Raw genomic sequence first — 21,095 nt, 5'->3', positions numbered from 1 at the left:
GGGATCTCTGCAGTTGTCAACATAAATCCTACAGTGAAACCGGCTTTAGATGGGAACACACACGCTATATGTATGTACGATTTAGGAATTTCATTACTTTAAGAAATCTCTCTACTGTTCCTATAATACTGGATATTCCATGCCTACATCCCACTATTCATTGAGTTTGAGGCAGACTGAGCTTGTAAGATTAGCCCTGTGCAATAGCAAGTATCTGTGCCCTCCCAAGAGAAACAATTCTTGTCCCTGCCTTCCCCTTGCTCCCAGGAGGAAACAGCTTGGTGCAGCTTATTTCCTTTATGAACTAGCTCAGCTCTGCTGGCCAGCGCATTCGGGGAAGAGGTGGGGCTAATGCTCTGCCCCCTCCTAGGTCCCAGTCCAACAATCCTCTCATGGGTGGATGTATTGCATGCATAGAACTTGCTTCTCCTCTTCCTTTCCTGTCAAAAATCGCACAATGGGAAGAGCCCTAGAACAAGGGTGAAGTCGGGTTACTTTCCTGCAAGGCCACATGAAGGCTACTTACCATCTAACCCTAAACTTAGTTGAAATCAAGCTGTTCTATTGTTACCAAGAAGGACGTACAGTAATTCAACAAATAAAAATCATGAGCCAGGACAACTGGCCCTCAACATCACCCCTTTCCCTAGTGGTGCACAAAGGCCTGTGGATACAGAAGTTAAATGGTCAAATATTATAAAGGATTCTTGGAGGATGAGGGGAGAAGCCAGAGAGGGATTCAGACAGGGCAGGGGATGTCACTCTGAAGTGAGACTCTGTAACTGAGAAGAACTTGTCCCGTGCTCCATTCAAGGAGTTATTTTTGCCCCACATGCCAAGTGTATATGGAATGATATTTTGCTCCTGGTAAGTCCAGCATTCCTGTTCACAATACAGAACACTTTAAGGGCAAATTTCTTTCCAGTTCTGAAATTATTGACAGTCATCATCATTTCAATTTCTGCAGAAGACCTTGAAGTGTCCTTAAGTTTTGGTGACTACAACTAAGAGTGGATGATGGCAAACCCATGTGAGTTTCAGTATTACTGAAATTCCTGCAGCTCTCTCAATGAAAGTCAAGGTACTAATGATACAAAAGCTGAATGAATGAAATAAATTCCTAAGTTTTCTAGCATTAGGAGAAGACTGACCTAGTCTACTCCTGTTTTATGCTAGGTATGCAGTCGGATGTTGGCCTGGCTCTCTCATGCTTGTGAGGTACTAAATGGTGGGACCATTAAGTGTCATACTGTTGATTTACTGCTCTCTGTCACCAATAATAATGACTCACATGACAGTACATAGTTTCAAAAATCATTTTAATCAGAGCATAAGTTTCAAATCTCAGAGCTGGGAATAAAAAGATTCACTATCGTGAGAGAGAAAAATGTGTAGATTCAGCCACTTGCTAATAAGCTTCTGTCTGCTCTTAGCTGCTTACACAATCAACTAACATAATATTTCTACTGTTACTAAATTTTCTTTTAAGTAGTAAGGAACTAAAAGGTAGAAATGTCAATCATATCTTCATGATTTCCCCCTCATTGCTTGTCACCCTTAAACACCAGGGGGTTGGGAGTAATAAGGGGATGAGACTTTTCCTGTATGAGGGGAAGGCACAAGGCAGCAGCAACCCAAGAGAAGCCCAGGGAAGAAATTGTGACTCAGTTGTCGTCATGTGGACACTTCTCCCCTGGACACAGGCTTGAGGCCACCAAGCTCATTAAACATAGGCCACCAATAGTATTGTCGCTCTCGTGATTTTCTGGCAAGTCTTACAATATTTGATGTTTTTCTAATAGCCACATTTCGTGGAATCATACTGATAGGAGAGAATTTCAGCTTTTAATAAAATAAGTTTTCTACCCCTCATATTTGCAGAAAGAAGCTGAAAAATGTGAACCTAAATGTGTCTCAAACAACAGAAGGCAAGTAAAACAATCCAAAAATATTTTGAAAGCTCATCATTTTGAAGCCAATCATATGATTTTGGAGGGAGAGGCTAAACCCCTGATTTTTCAGTGCATGGGGCTGGCAATAATGCACTAGCAAGCCAACAGCTGGTAACTACTGGGCACTACTAGGGCTGGTTGGGAATTTTGAGACAATTTTTTTTTTAAATGAAAAATGCAATGTCTGCAAAATCAGAATTTTACATGTGAAAATTTAGATTTTGCAGAAATTTTTCAATAGAAATTGGGCTTCCTGGCTGGCCTACATTTGCCATGATACATTGCTGTTTATCCTCTGGCTGAACCACCGTGCTGCATCAGATGTAGTCAAGCCAGTGAGCCCAGCACACCGAGAAAAATGAGGGCATGAGGCACCTGAACTACAGTGCCCATGAGGCACCACAGCAACAGAGAAACACAATTCAATGTTGAATCAAGATGAAACTAAATGTTTCAACATTTAAAAAAAAAAATCAATGTTTTTCCAGAACTTTCCATCCCCTCCAAAACCCCCTATGCTATTTTGATTTTTGGGGGGCTGAATCAGGATGAAAACAAAATGTCAAAATAGCAATTTCCCATAGGATAGAGATTCCAATTTTTGACCAGCTCTGGGCTGGATTTAATCTGGTGATGCTAATTTAATTTAACTGGTTAACAGACTGATATAACATAACATCTTACCTATTTCTAAGCCCTAATATTGTTTATGGAAAGAAGAAATAGTAGGCTCAAGTCCTGTTTATAAAACTGCATTAGCACAAAGTTGTTTGAGTAGGAGAAAAGGGAGAAAAATATATTTTCACCATAAGGTGAGCTGCTTTACCTCCAGAGTGATTTGTTTGACTATAGTGGTATTTGTCATGTTAATAAAAGAGGCCATGGCTCTGAAAATTGGAAGATTTTTCCTGTTAATATGAAACAGCACCTATACATGCTGATGTGACATCAACATAATAGCTTAAAGCCAGGGGATCTGAAAAGATTTATTTTCTGATCCCTTATATGCAGCTGCAGTCTTTTTGCTTCTGACATTCTGAGTTTGCAGGCTGCTGGTGATCCAATCTTTTTCATTCTGACTCTATAATAAGGATGTCAATGCAAGAAGAGAAAAGTCATTATCTGATAGCTAGCAGACATGATTAAAAAAGGCAGCATTAGATATCTCAGAGGGTAGACCACCTTTGTGGTGTTGGATGAGTTTCTCAAGGACGCTGGTAGCTTTTGTACCTGCAAGTATGCAGCAAATTCACTTACAGCTATCTGTACTGAGTGCGCTGATAAACCTATAATGCCCCTAATACTCACAGTCACATGTTTTGAATGAGATCTTGATTTGTTGGTTACTACACAGTGGCAAAGTTTTAATTATAATTAGAACATATGAACAAAGATGTGGCAAAAAGGTGGTGGTTCTATTTGGAGCAGGTTTATTTTAAATTTAGGAGTTCTGTCCAGTTCATGGCTATGGTTCAGGTTTGGATTATACAGTGCTGAAATCTTTCCTCAAATAATGCAGAATTCTTGTGCAAACATCTGCCTTTTAAAGTAGTGATTTTTACTACATCCTATCTCAAATTTAAAAATAATAAACATGCCTCAGAGCTGGAAGGAGTGCACATTTAATGTCCTAGCTGTGGTCCACCACTAGTAAAGAGCCTGGAACTGCAGTACAGTCATTGTAAGAATATTGTTTAGGGTGCTCAAAACCTAAGATGAAGTGTGTAGAGAGATGAGACATAGGGGGATTTTCAAAAAGGACCTTAATACTGTTGACTATTAATGAGTGTTGGATGCTTAACTCCCGTTTGCTCCTTTAAGAATGTCAGCCTAACCTCTTTGGAGGTGGGCATTTTCCCTTTCAGCTAACATAGCTTGCACCCTTATGATTTTTCAAATTCCTTTTGTTCTCTTTCAGTGTCAGGGATTTAGAGGTATTTATTTCTCTTCAACTAGTCATAACTGCGATACCCAAGACTTGCACAAATGGGCTCTGATGTTCATATCAAATTAGTTTACATGAAAGCACTATGGGAAAACCCTGTAAGATTCTTATTCTAAGAACTAAATGGCACTTGAAGGCAAAGATCTTATACTTGAACCTCCTGTTGATTTCTACATCACTCGTGATTATGAAACAAACAAAGAGGAATACATAAAACAATCAGTGCATTAAGAGAGTTTGCTCATACTCAGCTATTGTGCTTTGATTTCCCTCCCCTTCAGTCATGCCTCAAATATTATAAAGGATCTTGTTGGAACGTTGTTTACCATTAAAAACTTGATCCTATGGTCCTTTTGAGCACACAACTCCCACTAATACCAATGGGAATTTAGTGAAAGGCTGGACTCACTACTGGAGTGCCTCCTTGTGGCTGAGCATGGTGTAGTCTCGCTCTCCTCTGGTCCTCCAATGGCCTGCCTTTTCCTGTGACTCAGCCAAGGTCACAATTTATGTGCATTCCTTCTGGGGTATTAAAATCCAGAAATAAAAGTAATATTATGAACTCAAAACCAGGGTCATTCAAGGAGTCTGCAGCAGGAGCCCGCCCTTCTGTTTAGGGCTTGTGTTTATGCAGCCAACCCTTTCAGTCAGTTTGCCTGGGCCCGGTCGTACCACACTTTGGGAGGTTCATCTGGGCCGCAAGCTGTCTCACTCTTGGTTGAAACCCAGTTTCCACCAGCAAGAAAGCAGAGCTCTGCTCTCCTTCCTGGTCAGCCCCAAACTGAACTAACTCCCCTCTCCACTCCCGATATATGCTACAGGTTTAGTGGGGTGGGGCCAATTAGGTCCACAGGCCCACATTAACCCCCTCCTTGCCAGTGCGCCCCATCATCACACAGGGCCTAAATAAGCTGATCCTCCCGTAAAGTCCTAGATGTGAGTACATGGGCCCTTATTAATTTGATCCCACTTTTACGAAAAATTTAAAATATCAAGCTGAATCCTTGTCAGTTCAGGTGAGTGACCAGCATAGAGCAAGTCCAGGCCCAACTGGAAGAATGGATCCACCCAGCAGGTGTGTTTGAGGCTGGTTTATATCAGGGTGTTCGTAGCAGGGTGATGGGTACGAGGCAGTGATGCTGGAGACACCAACCAGCCCAGCTCAGTCCATGATGGGATCTGAGACCATGGGCTCCAGTCACTACCCAAGTGGTGCTGAGGCAAAATTCCTGCAGCTGTAGGATGGAATTGGATTGCTCTGCAACTCCACCACAGAGGCTCAGCAGCACAGACCCAGTCATGCTCGGAAGCTGGATACCGAAGAGGCCACTAAGGGGAAGCCCCAAATGGACAGGGCCAAGTCTATTCATACTGCCTGCTAGTGGCAATTAGGAGTGGGAGAGGATTTGGAGGAATGATTTTACTTCTGAATGTTGTTGAGATTATACTGGAATACTGCATCCAGGTCAGGTGTCCATATTTTTTAAAAGGACGTGGAAAAAATTGGAGAAGGTGCAAAAGAGCCACAAAAAATATTTGAGGGATGGAGAAAATGCCTGACAGTGAGACAAAGAGCTCACTCTATTTAGCTTATCAAGAAGAAGATTGACATCTGATGTCTTCGGATCAAGACCTAGTCAAATACAAGTTATTGGGCTCAATCCCCAGGTAACTGGGTGAAATTCTATGGCCTGCTTTGTACATAAAAGAGGTCAGACTAGATGATCTAGTTGTCCCTTCTGGCCTTAAAAAAAAACACCTATTAATTATCTAGAGATACACATACACAATACAGGAAAATAAGTAAAGCTTGAAGCAGTCTGTGATGGTGCACCCCATAAGGCTTTATGGAAATATGCTTATATATGAAATATATATCATAACTGAAACATGTTTTATGCTACATATGCCTTGTAACATCTCTCTGTAAAGGTTATGATCTACTGAATCTATTCATCATATATGTATGCATGTGTTGTTGTATTCAAAGTTATGAATATTGGCTGTGTACTTGCTTGATTTTTAAGTAGCCTTAGCAAAGCATTTGGTCAGCTTCTTGAGAAAGGAATGTGCAAATTAAGTGCCCAGTCAAGAAACACTTAAAGGACAATGAATCTTGGAAGGCTTCAATCCACATAAGAAGTCTACCTGAGGGCGTTCAGGTTAGCATGTAAGCAATGACTGCTGCCTGTAAAAACTGAGTCATGTATGGGCATGTGACTTGCCCATGTGACTCCAAAATGCCATCTTGGAGCTGGACTTTGCATAGGAGAGAGGAGAGGGTCTCCACCCACAAGAGAAAGTCTATTTAAACCCCTGGGAGGCCCCTCCATTTTGTCTTCAGCTGGCTCAAGAGATAGGTAGCCTTGGGGGTGAAGAGACTGAGAGAAACTGGAACAAAGGACAGTAACTACAGGGGATGTGAATGATTGCTGGACCCAGACTAGAAGGAGATAAGTCTGTAAAAGGAAGCTTGCTGGAACACCTCTGAGGGTGAGGTTATCTATCTGTATTCAGTTTTCTTACTGTATTAGACAGACTTGCGTGTTCTATTTTATTTTTCTTGGCAATTCACTTTGTTCTGTCTGTCACTACTTGGAACCACTTAAATCCTACTTTCTGTATTTAATAAAATCACTTTTTAGTTATTAACCCAGAGTAGGTGTTAATACGTGGGGCGGGGGGGGCAAACAGCTGTGTGTCTCTCGCTATCAGTGTTATAGAGGGTGAACAATTTTTGAGTTTACCCTGTATAAGCTTTATACAGGGTAAAATGGATTTATTTGGTGTTTGGACCCCATTGGACGTTGGGCAGCTGAGTGTTAAAGACAGGAACACTTCTTAAGTTGCTTTCAGTTAAGCCTGCAGCTTTGGGGCATGTGGTTCAGACCCTGCGTCTGTGTTGGAGCAGACTGGTGTGTCTGGCTCAGCAAGACAGGGTGCTGGGATCCTATGCTGGCAGGGAAAGCAGGAGCAGAGGTAGTCTTGGCACATCAGTTGGCAGTTCCCAAGGACAGTTTCTGTGATCCAGCCCGTCACAGAGTCTATGTACAGTAATTGTTGAGTGTGGGTTATAAGCTAAAGAAACAGATGGCCTTTCAGCTGTTTCATTTTAAAGGTACCTGTGTGTGAAAGAGAGGTTAGATCAGCTGTCAGACATCCTGAGCTGGGAATTCCTATTCCCAAACTATTTTCTGACACTTGTTAAGCTGATTTATAGTGAACAATTTCCATTGTTCTATTGGATTCTATTTTTCCACCAATTTACTCAGCTTTGCTGGCAGATGAGTACAAAAGCATAGGGACCAGCCGAAGTAAATATGCCTGTCTATGGAAGAAGCCTTCGGGTCACAAGTTCACAGGATCAGAGATTTCTTTTATTCCTTCTTTAGATATTGGGCATCTTGAGACAGTAGGTATCTGCCTTGTGTGTGTTAAGATTAATACATAGGATTATTGTGTTGCATGCTGCTCCTATTGCAGAATTAGTAGTTTTTTAAACGGCAGATGAACTGTATATTGAGGCACTGTTATTCACACCACCATAGCTGTGTCATTGCTAGTGACAAGTAAATCTCAAAGTTCAAGGGGTTATCTGGTTAAGCGTCCAAATGTTGCCAAAAACTTACAACGGCACCACCCATCAGTCTCACACTACAGAACCCCCTGCTTTAACCAGATCTGCAAGACCTTTTCTCTCATTTTCCCCTCACTGATTAGCAGATCTTCCTTCCTCCAGATTCCCACAACAGATGGTACCTCCTCATGAAATCCTCATTCTCTGCTTCCAAACCCCTATTGTACTCCCCACCTTTGGCCTCTCACACGGAGGCTGCACTAGATGACCTCGAGCTTCCTTGCATTTCTATGATCAAGCGCACACAGACTGGCATATGACAGACAGTATTGTTTGTCCATTGCCCAACCAGGAGGGGAGAGTCCTGGCAGGAGAAAGCATTGGTCAGTGGGATTGGGGAGGTACCTTTATGTTATTTAGCAGCAAGGGGCTGGGAAAAGTGGCCCGTGGGCATAAAATTCAGGCCTAATTTTCTCCATGTCCTGTTATTAAAATAAAACACAAGTGGTTTTAATGTCCAGTTAATATCACTATCAGGTTATTTATTACTGAGCAGTGCTCCAAGCCTCCCTTAGTAGAAATGTGCATGCAGAAAACAAACATTCACTCTGATCTGAAATTTAGGAAAGACTGCAATATAAAAAACTAAGTTTCTTTCTGCTTTATCAATGGCAAAAGTAGTGTTGCACCTTTTAGGCAACTTATGAGCCCTCTAAGTCAGTAGTTCTCAAACTAGGGCTGCCACTTGTTCAGGGAAAGCCCCTGGCAGGCTGGGACAGTTCGTTTACCTGCCGTGTCTGCAGGTTCAGCCAGTCTTGTCTCCCACTAGCCACAGTTCGCCACTCTAGGCCAATGGGGGCTGCAGGAAGCAGCGTGAGCTGAGGGACATGCTGGCCGCCCTTCCTGCGGCCCCCATTGGCCTGAAGAGGCAAACTGTGGCCAGTGGGAGCCGCAATCGGCCGAACCTGCGGACGCGGCAAGTAAACAAACCAGCCCAGCCCACCAGGGGCTTTCCGTGAACAAGCGACAGCCCTCGTTTGAGAACCACTGTTCTAATGGAACCATCACACATGACTCCAAAATATCATGAAAATATTTTAAATGCTTTCACTACAATTCGAGATCTGAAAGATTACTAAGAAGGTTTGTCTTCTTTTAAATTGCCAGCTCAGTTTAAAAACCTCTGCTTGAATACAAAAATGCACCCCAGAGCTCCATTTTGGATTTTAAATTCAACTAGCAACCTGTTCCAGCACACAAGTGAAACAATGGGCCAACTACAGTCATAAATCAAATATAAGCCTGTCTGGATTTACACTTAGTATAGCAGAGGGCCCATGGATTCTGCTAGACAGGAGACCTCTTGTCATGTCTGGCCTTATGGACAAGGCCAGTTTTTCTTTCTGATCCAAGGTGTAGTGTCTTGGAAATCAACAAACATATTTTTCCAAGATCTAGCCCTGATGTGGCCATTGCATGAATGAGTTAAATCATATCACCTCACCGGTGACAATGCTACTTGGCACACAGCCAGTTCACTGCAGTTTGAAGTGTTTGAGAGATTTTTGTAATGCACCTACTCTGCTTATTTTGTGGTTTCCTTCATGGAAGTCATAGGAATAAACAGTGTGATAGCAGTCTGATAGCTGCGGTAGCCAGAGGTTTATTTCACAGTCCAGCAGCAAGCACAGAATCCAATTGGTCACTCTTGACCGAACTAAATCATCACTGAACAAGAACTACTCAAAGCAGGAGCAACAAAATCTTTATCAGTTCTGCTAATTTGCCTTATCTATCATTTCTTCTTTACCATCTCCCCTTGATTAAAAGGCTGCATATTCAGGAGTCTGTCTCATCATTCCTAAAAAAAGTAATTTATCCTAGCTAGAGAAAATGAGGCTCTTGAAATTTACTTTGAATACTTACACACGATGCCCCTTATTGTGTTAAATATAGCACCTACTTACATTGTTTATACAATATGCCACTGTATATGCCACCCATGTTCAGTCCTATAGGGCTTTATTCAATATATTTAAAGCTCACTGAAAGTGCTGGATATATAGTCCTAGTGGATGAACTTTTCTATTAATTCACAAAACAAATTCAGCATAGGCAGTGTCAATGCAGTATTGTCTTAATGTGCTTTATCTCTAGGATAAGAGATTTGCTTTCCATGACCAGTCAGTCCTTTACCTTCTTAACTGATACTGGCAACAATTGTGGCAGTCGTGGTTTTTGTGATGTGCTCATTACTTTTTCCCCCCAGTCATGCCACACAAGAAAGACGACATTCTAGCCATCCCAGTAAAGCAAGATCCACTGTTGCCTACATTCCTGGCCCCATTCCTGCCTTAGTTGTTCCACTGGGAAGAAATGCCAAGGAGGCCAGCAGGAAGAGCTCACCTCTGTATGCCAACCTGCAAAGGCAGAGGCGGCCAAGGAACAAGTCTTTAGAAAGTGACTGGCCTAACCCTTCCAGCTGGCCCAGTTTGACAGAAAGTGTGATGTCACTGCCCTCTTGAGTGCGGAACTGACAACAGGGCAGAGGCCACTGGCAGTAAGAGGATTCCTGCACAGCAGGGAAATGTCACGTTTTTGCCTAGTTTTGAACAGAAGACTTCTTGCATGTTAGGTAAGCATGATAACAACACTACATAAATCTTGACCAGCTACTCTCCCTCTCTCTTCATTGTCTATCCACTTGGCAACCAACTCATTGCCTATAGGGTTGGCTATATCTTCTTTTAAGGTTCCAGGTAAAACAAAGAACATTATGCCCTTCAGCACAAATTCCGGATACATGTTACTCTAAAGTGGACATGCATTCAAGAAATAATTTCAGTATGGCCTCCATTCTGCCCCAATGACAATACAAACTGCAAAAATGTAGAACTGTAAGAAGGGGAAAGCCAGTTTAAGCCCTGTTAAAGGGCTATATCCTGTGAGGTGCTGAGCAGCCTCAACTGAAGCCTTTGGAAGTAAGCGTCCAGTACCAGGGCCAGCTCCAGCTTTTCTGCTGCCCCAAGCAGTGCAAAAAAAGGAGCAGCGGCACTTCGGCGGCAGCTCAGTCACGCCGCTTCTTCTGCAGCAGTTTGGCAGCGGGTCCTCCCTCTCTTCCTCTTCAGTGGCAATTCGGCAGCAGCTCAGGCCTGGTCTACACTACGCGTTTAAATCGATTTAAAGAGCATTAAATCGATTTAACGCTGTACCCGTCCACACTACAATGCCCTTTATATCGATATAAAGGGCTCTTTTTCTTTAAATTTCGATTTCTGTTTACTTCCCCCCCGACGAGAGGAGGTAGCCCTAAATTACCGATATATAACTATAATCGGTTACGGTTAGTGTGGATCTGGGAAATCGACGTTTATTTGCCTTCCGGGCGGGTATCCACAGTGTCACCACTGAAACCGCTCTTATGGACCAGCAATCTTGAAACTCGGATGCAGCCGCGCGCTGCAGGTAAACAAGGAAAAGCCCGCGAAACTTTGAATTACATTTCCTGTTTGCCTCAGCTGGAGCTCTGCATCAGCACGGGTATGCGATGCAGTCTCGATAATCCAAAAAGACCTCCATCATGGGACCGTACGGGAAGATACTAGATCGATCGCTGCTAATGGGGAGACACTCTGTTGTATCAGCAGCTCCGTTATCAGAACACGAATGCCAAAGCGTTGAAAAAAATCTCCAGGCTACACAGCCGCTTGCGTGCAAGCGTAACCGGAAGCCAGAGACTCAAATGGACACTCATGGATGAAGGTGATACTGAGGAACTCCGCGTATCCCAGCAGTCCACCAAGCCGTCTCTGAAGAAGTATTTGCCTTCTTGGCCTGAGCTCCCAGTGTCTGTAGGGTTTCAAACACAGCTGTCTGGCGTGGTTCAGGGAACAGCGTCCTCAGTTTCTTTCCCCCGCCACCACCATGTGAAAGAAAGGGAAGAGAATCATCTCTTGCCTCTTTCAATGTTCACCCTAATGTGTAGACTTGAATGCTGCTCGTATAGCTGCGGATGCTTGCAAGCAGTGAAGAGCAGTTATCCCGCTCCTCTCCCTCTCCCCCTTCCCCAGTGAGTAGACAGTGTGCATCATAGGACTAGTAATCCGTCCTACTGATATTAACATCCAGTTGACATCTGAAGTGCTCACATTGGCTGGTTACTCCCAGTAGATAGGACTAGAACGGGCTATAACCAGCTCATCTAAAGCAACTGGAATGACTGGCAGTTCAACCCCAGTCCTTTCCGTGTAAAGAAAAGATTTCTGGTACAGCCTGGCTTCATGCATAGCCAGCGGGGTTGGGCTTCATCAGCCTCCACTTTCCTGGTAAAGAAAAGAGTCTGTACCCTGCCTGGACTCTGTCATCGCCGCGGGAAGGCTGCTCACCCCGCATGTTAATTGTCACTAAACACTCAGTGTTTCTTATTCGCATCTTTTATTACTTCCTGACACAACTGGCAGGACCAGCTGCCACGGTCATTCGCCAGGGACGGTTGGGGGAGGAGGGACAGGCAACAGGTGGGGTTGTTGCCAGGGCACCCCTGTGAACATACTGACACGCGAGCAGCTGTGCTCTGATAAACTAGTGCCTATAACACACTTGCCCCCTTATTCTAGGCAGGGACTGACTCTATTTAGAAACCAATAAGGGGGATTTGACTCGAGTTCCAAGTGAGTCCAATTTCCCAAATTTTTGCTATATTGCGTTGTGCCCCCGGTTCCGATTTCAGCCAGGGGTACTCATGAAAGAGCGGGAGTACAGACGTGGGAGAGATAACCGTTTCAATCTCATTGCCAGTTTTCTCCCGGCAGTTCGAACGGTACAGAAGACCGTAGACACATCTTTGCTATCATTGCAAAAGCAGTGATGCTGCTGTGTGGTGCTGGGAGTATCTCCTCTCTGTCCGCGGCATCCAGTACACATACCGGTGCAGAAAAAAAAAAAAGCTGAACGTGGCCCTCCTGGTTGCCCATGTTATGGCGTCTGCCCAGGAGCACTCCTCAGGGAAAAACGGCGCGAAAGGATTGTCAGCTTGATGTATTTCCCAGCAGGAAGGAGTGACTGATCGAACATTTACCCAGAACTACATTTACCCAGAACCACCCACGACAATAATGATTCAACCCAGAATTCCAAGGGGCGGGGGAGACTGCGGGAACTATGGGATAGCTACGGAAGAGCTACCCACAATGCAACGCTTCAGAAATCGACGTTAGCCTCGGACCATGGACGCACAACGCCGAATTACTGTGCTTAGTGTGGCTGCATGAAATCGAATTTATATCAGTTTTATAAAACCGATTTTAGCTAATTGGATATTATCCCGTAGTGTAGACGTGGCCTCAAAGAGGAAGAGAGGGAATGAGGGACCCACCGCCGAATTCCTGCTGAAGACCCGGACGTGTCGCCCCTTTGAATTGGCTGCCCCAAGCACCTGCTTCCTATGCTGGTGCCTGGAGCCAGCCCTGTCAGTACTATGCTAGAGATGCGTGTACCAGGTTAGGATCAGATTCTAAGTGACCGAGAATAGCTCTATTTCCTTCCCTCAGGTAAACTGGAACAGTGTAAAAAGATTTCTCTTCAAAAGAGAGATTAATGGTAGGGGAAAATGGCGCCATGTGATAAAGTTTCCAGAAGAGTTGCAGCTTCCCCAGCAGAATGGAGTGGTGTGTCGTGTGTATTATAAACACAGTCTGTTAGGAGTGGTGCAAGGACTCTGTAAAATTCTGTGCTGCGGTATTAGAGAGGTTTTGCAGACAGATGTTGCTGCCTAGAATCTAGAATAGGCAATTTTCCACCAATATTCATTCTTATTCTAACACAAGCTTCACCAAATCTGCCACATTTGCACTCATTTCAGGTTTGTTTTCTGGGGATTTGAAAGTGGTTGAGCTTTGCTAGCACAAAAAAAAAAAGTCCAGTTCAAATGCTTGAATATTCCGATTGTGTATTTTGCTGTGTAATAGTCTTGGTTTCCCACAATACATGAGGGAGCCCTGTATTCACCATGTCAGCAGCCTCCCACACCCAGGTAGTTTTCAGCATAGGTCAGGTGTGGGAGATTCAGCCCTTGGTCTGAGTCCATAGGAATCGATCCCTCCTGAGACTATCAAAGGCTCCTCCCAAGCACCAAATAAAGACAAGAAAAGCAGAAGCTGGCAGCAGGCCTCTGTCTTTGAAGGGGATCTGACTACTTGTAGTCCAGTTCAACACCCTCACGAGAATCACTCCAAGCAAGTGCTTTAAATAACTGTTGGGTGTGGCCCACCTTCCCTCCAGGGGGCTCGGCCAGGCAGTGCTCAGGGGAACAGTCCCAGCCCCTCTTTGGGAGCTGAGATTTGAAGGTGTGTTCCATTCCTCAGCCAGCTGGTAACTGAGCCAAGTTTCCCCATGTTAGGCCTTTCTTGTAGGCTCAGCATGCTTGCACATTGACAAGGTAGGGCTGCTTGAGCCCAGAGCCATTCATTAACCCTTGACTGGCCAGTATGGAGTTTGCACATTTTGGCTATTATAGCCTGTGATGGGATGTGCAATTTGCCCCATTACCAAATAGGAGCAATTTCATGTGATTTATGTAACCTACAAGGTACAAATTTTGAAGGACTAATATGGAATATTCAAAATGAAGTATTTACAACCTACAGACCTGCAACTGAATGAAAACATTTGAAAACAATTTAGCATAATGGAATAACTAGGAACTCTGTTACAGATATTTGTGGGCTCTATGCAAGTATCCATATTCTTAATATTTATGAGAGTGGAAGTTAGTTATTTTGCCATGCATAAATATGCAAAATTACCAACTGAGAGGAATTTGAGTAAGAGAAAAATATTAAAAGATTGCTGTTATTCTTTGCTCTGAGTAGTATGAATATATTTTGTTTTAGGAGATTGTTAATAGAAATTCTTAATTCTCAGAAATAAGGGGTCTCATTTTGTAACTCTTACTCTCGAGTGCTCCCATTGAACTCAGTGCTATTCAGGAAGTAAAGTCTAGAGGATTAGGCTTAGAATTTAAAATACTGTAAAAGGAGGAGATTATCAACTGCATATTGTTTTAAAAGCTGGGCTAAGGGCAATTCATTACTTTTAATAACGGTAATATTGTAAGAGACTAGTTTCAACTAGATTAATATGTATATAAAAAGAGGGAAGATTCATGAATATGAGTATCAGAAGGTAAAAGGATGAGCGTTTGAACAGCGTAGACATCTTCAAAGCTCTGAGGGAGTGCTAGATAAATGGGTTCTCTGTCTTACAAGAGGAAATGCTTCTTTGGGTACAAAAGGGGAATTTAAAGTTCAGAAGTGATTTCTTTTTCAATTCTGCTAATGAGATTTAAACTCCTATAAACAAAAATAGGGCCAGATTCTGATACCCTTACTCTAATTGACTTTAGGGGGGATACTCATTGACAAAAGTGCTATGCAACATGAGTAAGGATATAAGAATCTGATCCCATAGCTCATAGCTAAATAATGTCTAAAGGTTGTACAATGCCAACCATCCTTTACTTTGGTAAACACTCTCTTTACTAGTGAGGGCAGCTATTAATCTTATAGTAATTTTAGTAGCCATTTTTCTTTTAAAAAGAAGTCAAACCTTTTAGAGAGAGAGAGAGAGACACACACACACACACCCCACCCCAAGACAGCTCAGACTTTTCCAGATCTACAGTTATTTAAAAAAACAAACACACACATCACAGTTTGTGGAATAGTTCTGCACCACAGTCAATACATTGTACACCTAAATAATGGTTTTTCTTCTTCAGTTACCCATTAGGGGAAGTGAAATATTTTGGTGAAAGGAAATTGCCAGTGCTTCTGATTTATTCTTAAACATTGACCAAACGAGTCACAGAATTTTGTTAGATTAGGCATAACGATGGAGGGATCCAACACCAAAATTAGAATGCTCTGTAAAGGCTGCATATTCTAATTTGGCTATTGTAATTATTGGAATAAATTCCACCTCCATAAAATTGGTCAGAACCCTCTCTCAGGAGGCATCTACTGATGCAGCATTTCCGTTACACGTAGAAATGTACAATTTTTCACTTGCAGTAATCTTCTGAGCTTGTTTAGCTGATGAGAGAAAATTATGGGAGAGGAAAGAACAGAAGTTTTTGGATATTCAAAATAGCCCACTCTACCTATATTCTTAAACTATTGCAAATCCTTTAGGTCATGATCCTTCCAACGATCACAGCTAAGTACTCTGCATATTTTTTCCATATCCTTATCACAAGTCTTTGTATTCCTATTTCCTTGTACTTTTTACTACTCTACTACTCTGATAGTGATTGATGTGTATATGTTTACAATGAGGAGCCATGTTTGTTTAAAACTCATCCTGAGCATGTGAAAGGGAATAGACTGTCACATAGGGCATGATTTTCAAAATGGCTCATCGTAGTCAGTTTTGAAGTCTATGGTAAAATTCCCATTCAGTTCAATGGGAGTAGTGGTAAACCAAAAATGACTGCTTTTGAAAATCCCACCCATAAGCTTCTCCTGTGAAGTCCACAAAAGTTAATCCATGTCATCCAAAATTCTGTAACCTACTCACTCCCAAAAAGAACAGTATTAACCTGGGACCTTCCTCTGGATCTCCCAGTAGGTTTCTAAGTAAACAGAAAGGGCGAAAGTAGTCTCTTGGGTCTAGTCAATCTCATTCAATTTCACTAGAGTTATTTCTGGTTTACACCAGCATAAATGAAAGAACAATCTGTCCACTTCTTTCAGGGTCTGGAAAGAATCAGGCACATTGCTGGTGCTTAACCAGTAAAAAAAATAATAGATCAAAGACTTGGCCATGAAGTTTAAATCTAATCTCACTCTGAATCCTGCACCAATTACAAATGAAAAATCAATCTGATGAAAAGCCTTTGACATATTCTTGTGGACTTGCCTAGCATTCAGTGAAATTCTAGCACAATTAATATGCTCTGTGCATTAGCCGTTTTTCAAATGTGAAACATCTTCAGAGGGCTGACATTTTTTATCACCAACCTGATGTATAATATTACCAGTGCCACACCTAATGTGCAAGTATTAAGCTTGCCTTGTGAAACAATTGCTAGATAAAACAAAGGCATCAAAGACAAGTTGCAAGTCTGTAACTCTCTCCTGACCTTCTCATTTCTGCTATCGGAGAACACAGCTTTTATAAGATCTCTTAAATGCAGTTGATTATAGTAGGTTGCTTTTAGCTGAACTGACAGTAGAATCTCTGCTTTAGTAATGGCATATTTCCATCTGCTAATTGGTTAAAATAAATAGTTGGAGATCAATGTGCCAACGTCTGTGTGGTTTTAATTCTGTTCTGCTTCAAATGGCTGACAATCTACTTGGTAGTGTCTGTTGCCACATCAAGACAATCTCATGTCATTATAGTAGGTACTACATTAAACACTTTCCTTTCATCTTTGAAAGCTTGCAGAACATTTGTGCATAGCTGGCTGCATATACCTTGGCCTGATTGTCAGAGCAGGACTTTCCAGGGTTCAGCCCGTGTGAAAATGCTTTTCATTTTTGCTATTTAATCCTCCAAGAATTTAGGTACAGTGTATCAGGAGAAAAAAAGTCATTGCAAGCCAATGCCAGTGTAACCCACATACCTTCTGGGTGTAGTGTTCTGTCCCATCTAGCGGCACCGAGACCACTTAGAGAGAGAAAATGAGTCTGCTCTACAGCCTTAGTTAATAGCCAGTTGGTTTTTAGCTCATACAGTAGAGCAGTGGTTCTTAACCTTTACTGCAGCCTGCACCCCTTTGGTTATCAAAGTATGTTCTCGCACCCCTTATCAAAAATCATTGAATTAAGTCAGTTCTTTAGACCTAGATATATCATATCTCTTTCATTCTACAGTTATAATTCTATTTATTTCAATTTTGCAGTAAAATTAATACATGAAAAATTACACACTTTTAAGTTTACCAGCTCAGGGACTCTTCTGCTGTTGCTTTTGTTCAATGACATTCAAGAAATGAGGAACTTTTTTGAAATACCCACACACGTCATCACTCACATTTAGGTGGTTTCTGGCCTTTGTTTTGATGTATAAGAGTGATGAAAATCCTCTCTCACACAAGTATGTCTCACACCCCCAGAAAGGGCATCTTGCACCCTCAGGGGTGCATGCACCCCAGGTTAATAACCATTGCAGTAAAGGCTCATGCACTAAGTTCCAGAGGCCCCAGGTTTGATCCCGCCCACCAATGACCAGGGTCTGTCACCGTAACACCAGCTTGTTGAAAACATTGCCAAGTACTGCTGGTTTAACAAAAAAGTTCCTGCTTTTTTAAACAATTTCAAAATTTTATTTTCAGTCAAAACATTAACTTTTTTACCAGTTGCAAACTGTGTGCTGGGGTGGGGGGGAGAAATCACTCATTTAAAAAAAAAGTTATACATCTTTGTTCTAGTATAGTGAATGTGCCAGATCTCACTTTATTCCACCTTAAAAGGTAACAGCAGGAAAGCTACATTGTAAATAAATAAATAAATAAATAAATAAATAAAAAAAATCAAGCCCCATTTTCTGTGAGCTTCTTATCATTGCTAGCCTATAAAGCTTTCATATAATCAGTAGCCTATGGAAATTACTAGAGGTGAGATCTCAGTCTTCAGGAAAGTTTAGATGCAAATCTGGATCCAAACTTTGCAGCTAGTATCTTTACAATGAGCCTGTGGTTCAGAAACAGAAACATCCAAACTTGGCACTGTGCACCCATCTTTAGAAGTGATATTTACGAAATGGCTCCTAATACAACATCCACAGCCTCAACTAAACCCAAATGCACGTTACATACCAAGAAAGTGGTGAGCCAAGAGTTTTCATTAATGTAAAATTAGGATAGGATTAAACACACACACACACACTCTCTCTCTCTCTCTCTCTCAGGCACCAACTTGCATACCAAAAGTTTCATTATCCTAAAGAGCAAGACTTTGTAAGAGCGCTGTGAAGTTTTTTGGAAAGCGGTCTTAAATGCCCATGAAGATTCTCACAGTCAGCGAAGTGCTGCTAAAAATTAACAAAAAACACTGCACACGAATTCCCAAGGGTCCCCCCCGCCCCAGTAAATGGAGTATGAAGCTTTAGCCACTGATAATACATGTCGGTGTGAAGCCATCACGTATGTACTGCTCCTCTTTGCAAGCTCAGTGTGGCTGCAAGACACTAAGAATATCATACAGAAGCAAGAATTGGATAACTACTGCAGAAAATTACCCGATAACATCCATTCCAATAAAAGTGCATATATACCTTTACGGGACTCACACAACATGTTTTATTTGCTTTTCAGGAATATTTGTAGGAGCAAAGTTTTGTTAGCAAGAATGACTACAGAAGGGGAATATGCCAGAAAGAGAATCGCCCATTGGTACACAGAAATGGTGCATACACAAATTCTAAGTATGCATGTCAGCCTGTACCATTTTTGAAAGTTCGTCCCAATTGGTACACCTGCAAAAATGTAAGTTGCATTTTTTGCAGCCAGAAAGCCCTGCATGGCCCCTCTTTCCCAGAGACTGCCTGATCCAAAACCCATTGCAGTCAACTGGAGTTTTTTCTGCGGATCAAGGCAATATGGGGTAACAGGCCATGAAAACAATCCCTGCTGCAGCTAGCTTTAAAAGTTTGTCCCTGAAATTGACAGTTTTATTTTATGTTCCACTTCCCCTCACAGCTTTACTTAGTAAGGGACCCTATCAAGTCAAGTACTATGTCCGTTATCAAGCCCATCATTTCTAACACTTGCCATTTTTTGTGTAAGTATCGCAGCGCTTTGAATATCAACTCTGTTCAACACATGCCCATCCACATGATACCAGTAGAAGCTCTAGGAGAACCCAAGGTTAAACTTCTGAGACAATCTAGGAAGATTATACCAGAATGAGATTTGCATTGAAAACACTTGCAGTCATTCTAACTCTTCAAATTTTTTGTTTTATTCAACTTTTCTGTTGAATTATGTCTCTGAATGTCCTGTTGGAGATAAATAATCTAGAAATGGAGTTTGAAGATACAGAGATTTTAACAAGAACCTTTCCTATAATTGGTGAGAAATCATTTTTTAATTGAAAAATCATAGCAGGAAGGAAACATTGTACAAGAGACAGAGCTTTCTCAAAGGGCAGCCAACACTGTGGAGCAAACTCCTACGGGAACTAAAAATTACCACCTTATGTGCAAGTACCACCTTTTCTTCTTACATAAACATATAGCAGAGTGTGTGTGCGCACGCGCACACGCACACACTTCTCCTCCAGGGAGGAGGAGGAGCCAGGGCCGGTGCAACCATTTAGGCGAACTAGGCGGTTGCCTAGGGCGCCGAGATTTGCGGGCACCAAAAAGCACCCCCAAATTTTTTTTAAATGGTTGAGCAGCCGCTGCTGCTTGGACAGAGAGGGAGTTGGGCTGCCAGCTGCCGCGGAGGCGCTCTGACCCTGGGTCAGGGCGCCGCCGTGCAGCCGCCAGCCCAGGATGTCCCCAGCCCAGGGAAACCCCAGGCTGCCAGCTGCCGCAGAGGCGCTCTAACCCTGGGTCAGGGCGCCGCCGCAGCAGCTGGCAGCCCAGGGTGTCCCCTGGGTCAGGGCGCAGAAAGAGTAGGCTAGCTGGCTGATTTTATTAATTATTTTAATATTTAACATACCATACCAGTCTGACCAAGCACCCATATTCAATAATACGTCCACCAACACTGAGAGAGAGAGAGCACTCATCTCTCAGATGAGCCAAAAAGGTTTATCCAAGTATCCCAGGTGGACAAATTATTCAGATCCATGGCAGTTATTTCCATTAGAGAGATCACTGGAACTTTTATTATTTGCTACCAGAATAACACAGACAGAAATAAAATAACTATGATCTTGTGAAGACAGTGAAGCAATAATCGGAGGGTGGCGGGGTATACAAATACACTACAGATAGCTTCTAGCCTTTGAAGTGAGTATGGGTATTGCTACACAGGAAGTTTTACTGGCTGGGAGCCAGGACATTCTTACTCTTCCAAGATCTTTTTAAAAAAGATATTAACTATTTCACAAGGAGATCATTAGGGGCAAGATGTAATCAGTACGATGCAAATGACTGTCCAAGCTGAAGTCCATTTGTAACTTGTTGCTCTGGATATCTATTGCTTATGCAGCAGCTTTAATCAAGTCTGTTCCTTTCAGCATCATTTATGCATTCTCCTCTCTCTCTCTCCTGTGCAGAAGTTCACTTGAACCAGAGCAGCCCTATCAGTGAATTTCCTGGCTACAGTGAAAACAGCAATGACACTAGCTTGCTGGTCTCCCCCCTCCTGGTAGCTGGAGTAGTGATTGGACTTGTGCTGTTTCTATCCTGTGTGACAATCATTGTTGGCAGCCTGAGAAAGGATGGACGCTTAAGACACCCACATCCGAGGAGAGAAGCTAATTATGGTGAGATAGTGCTTATGTGCCTTGTTGCACTGCTCCTATGGATAGTGAGAGCATGGCTTTGCAGAAACTGCAAAGCAAACATTAAAAAGGCAGGATACAACTGGCTTTCTTGTTTAGTTGCATCTCTGTGCTGGCACTGAAGTAAAGTAATGAGAGCTACATTTAATATTTTAAGGGGTCAA

The 21,095-nt window shown here is 42.5% G+C and overlaps 1 protein-coding gene across 2 annotated transcripts in view; it reads left to right on the top strand.

Moving 5' to 3' along the window:
* Positions 1–21,095, top strand: part of BEAN1 (brain expressed associated with NEDD4 1) — a 118,399-nt gene that overhangs the window by 66,065 nt on the left and 31,239 nt on the right. For both annotated transcript variants that reach the window (XM_032803764.2, XM_032803763.2), the window contains one exon: positions 20,704–20,913. In XM_032803764.2, the coding sequence (XP_032659655.1) occupies positions 20,704–20,913 (210 nt within the window). The remainder of the gene's footprint in view (positions 1–20,703; positions 20,914–21,095) is intronic.

This window comes from Chelonoidis abingdonii, chromosome 19 (assembly GCF_003597395.2).
Source record: "Chelonoidis abingdonii isolate Lonesome George chromosome 19, CheloAbing_2.0, whole genome shotgun sequence".
Lineage (NCBI taxonomy): Eukaryota > Metazoa > Chordata > Testudines > Testudinidae > Chelonoidis > Chelonoidis abingdonii.
Note: the sequence above shows the minus strand (reverse complement) of the source record. Positions and strands in the feature narration are given on the sequence as shown.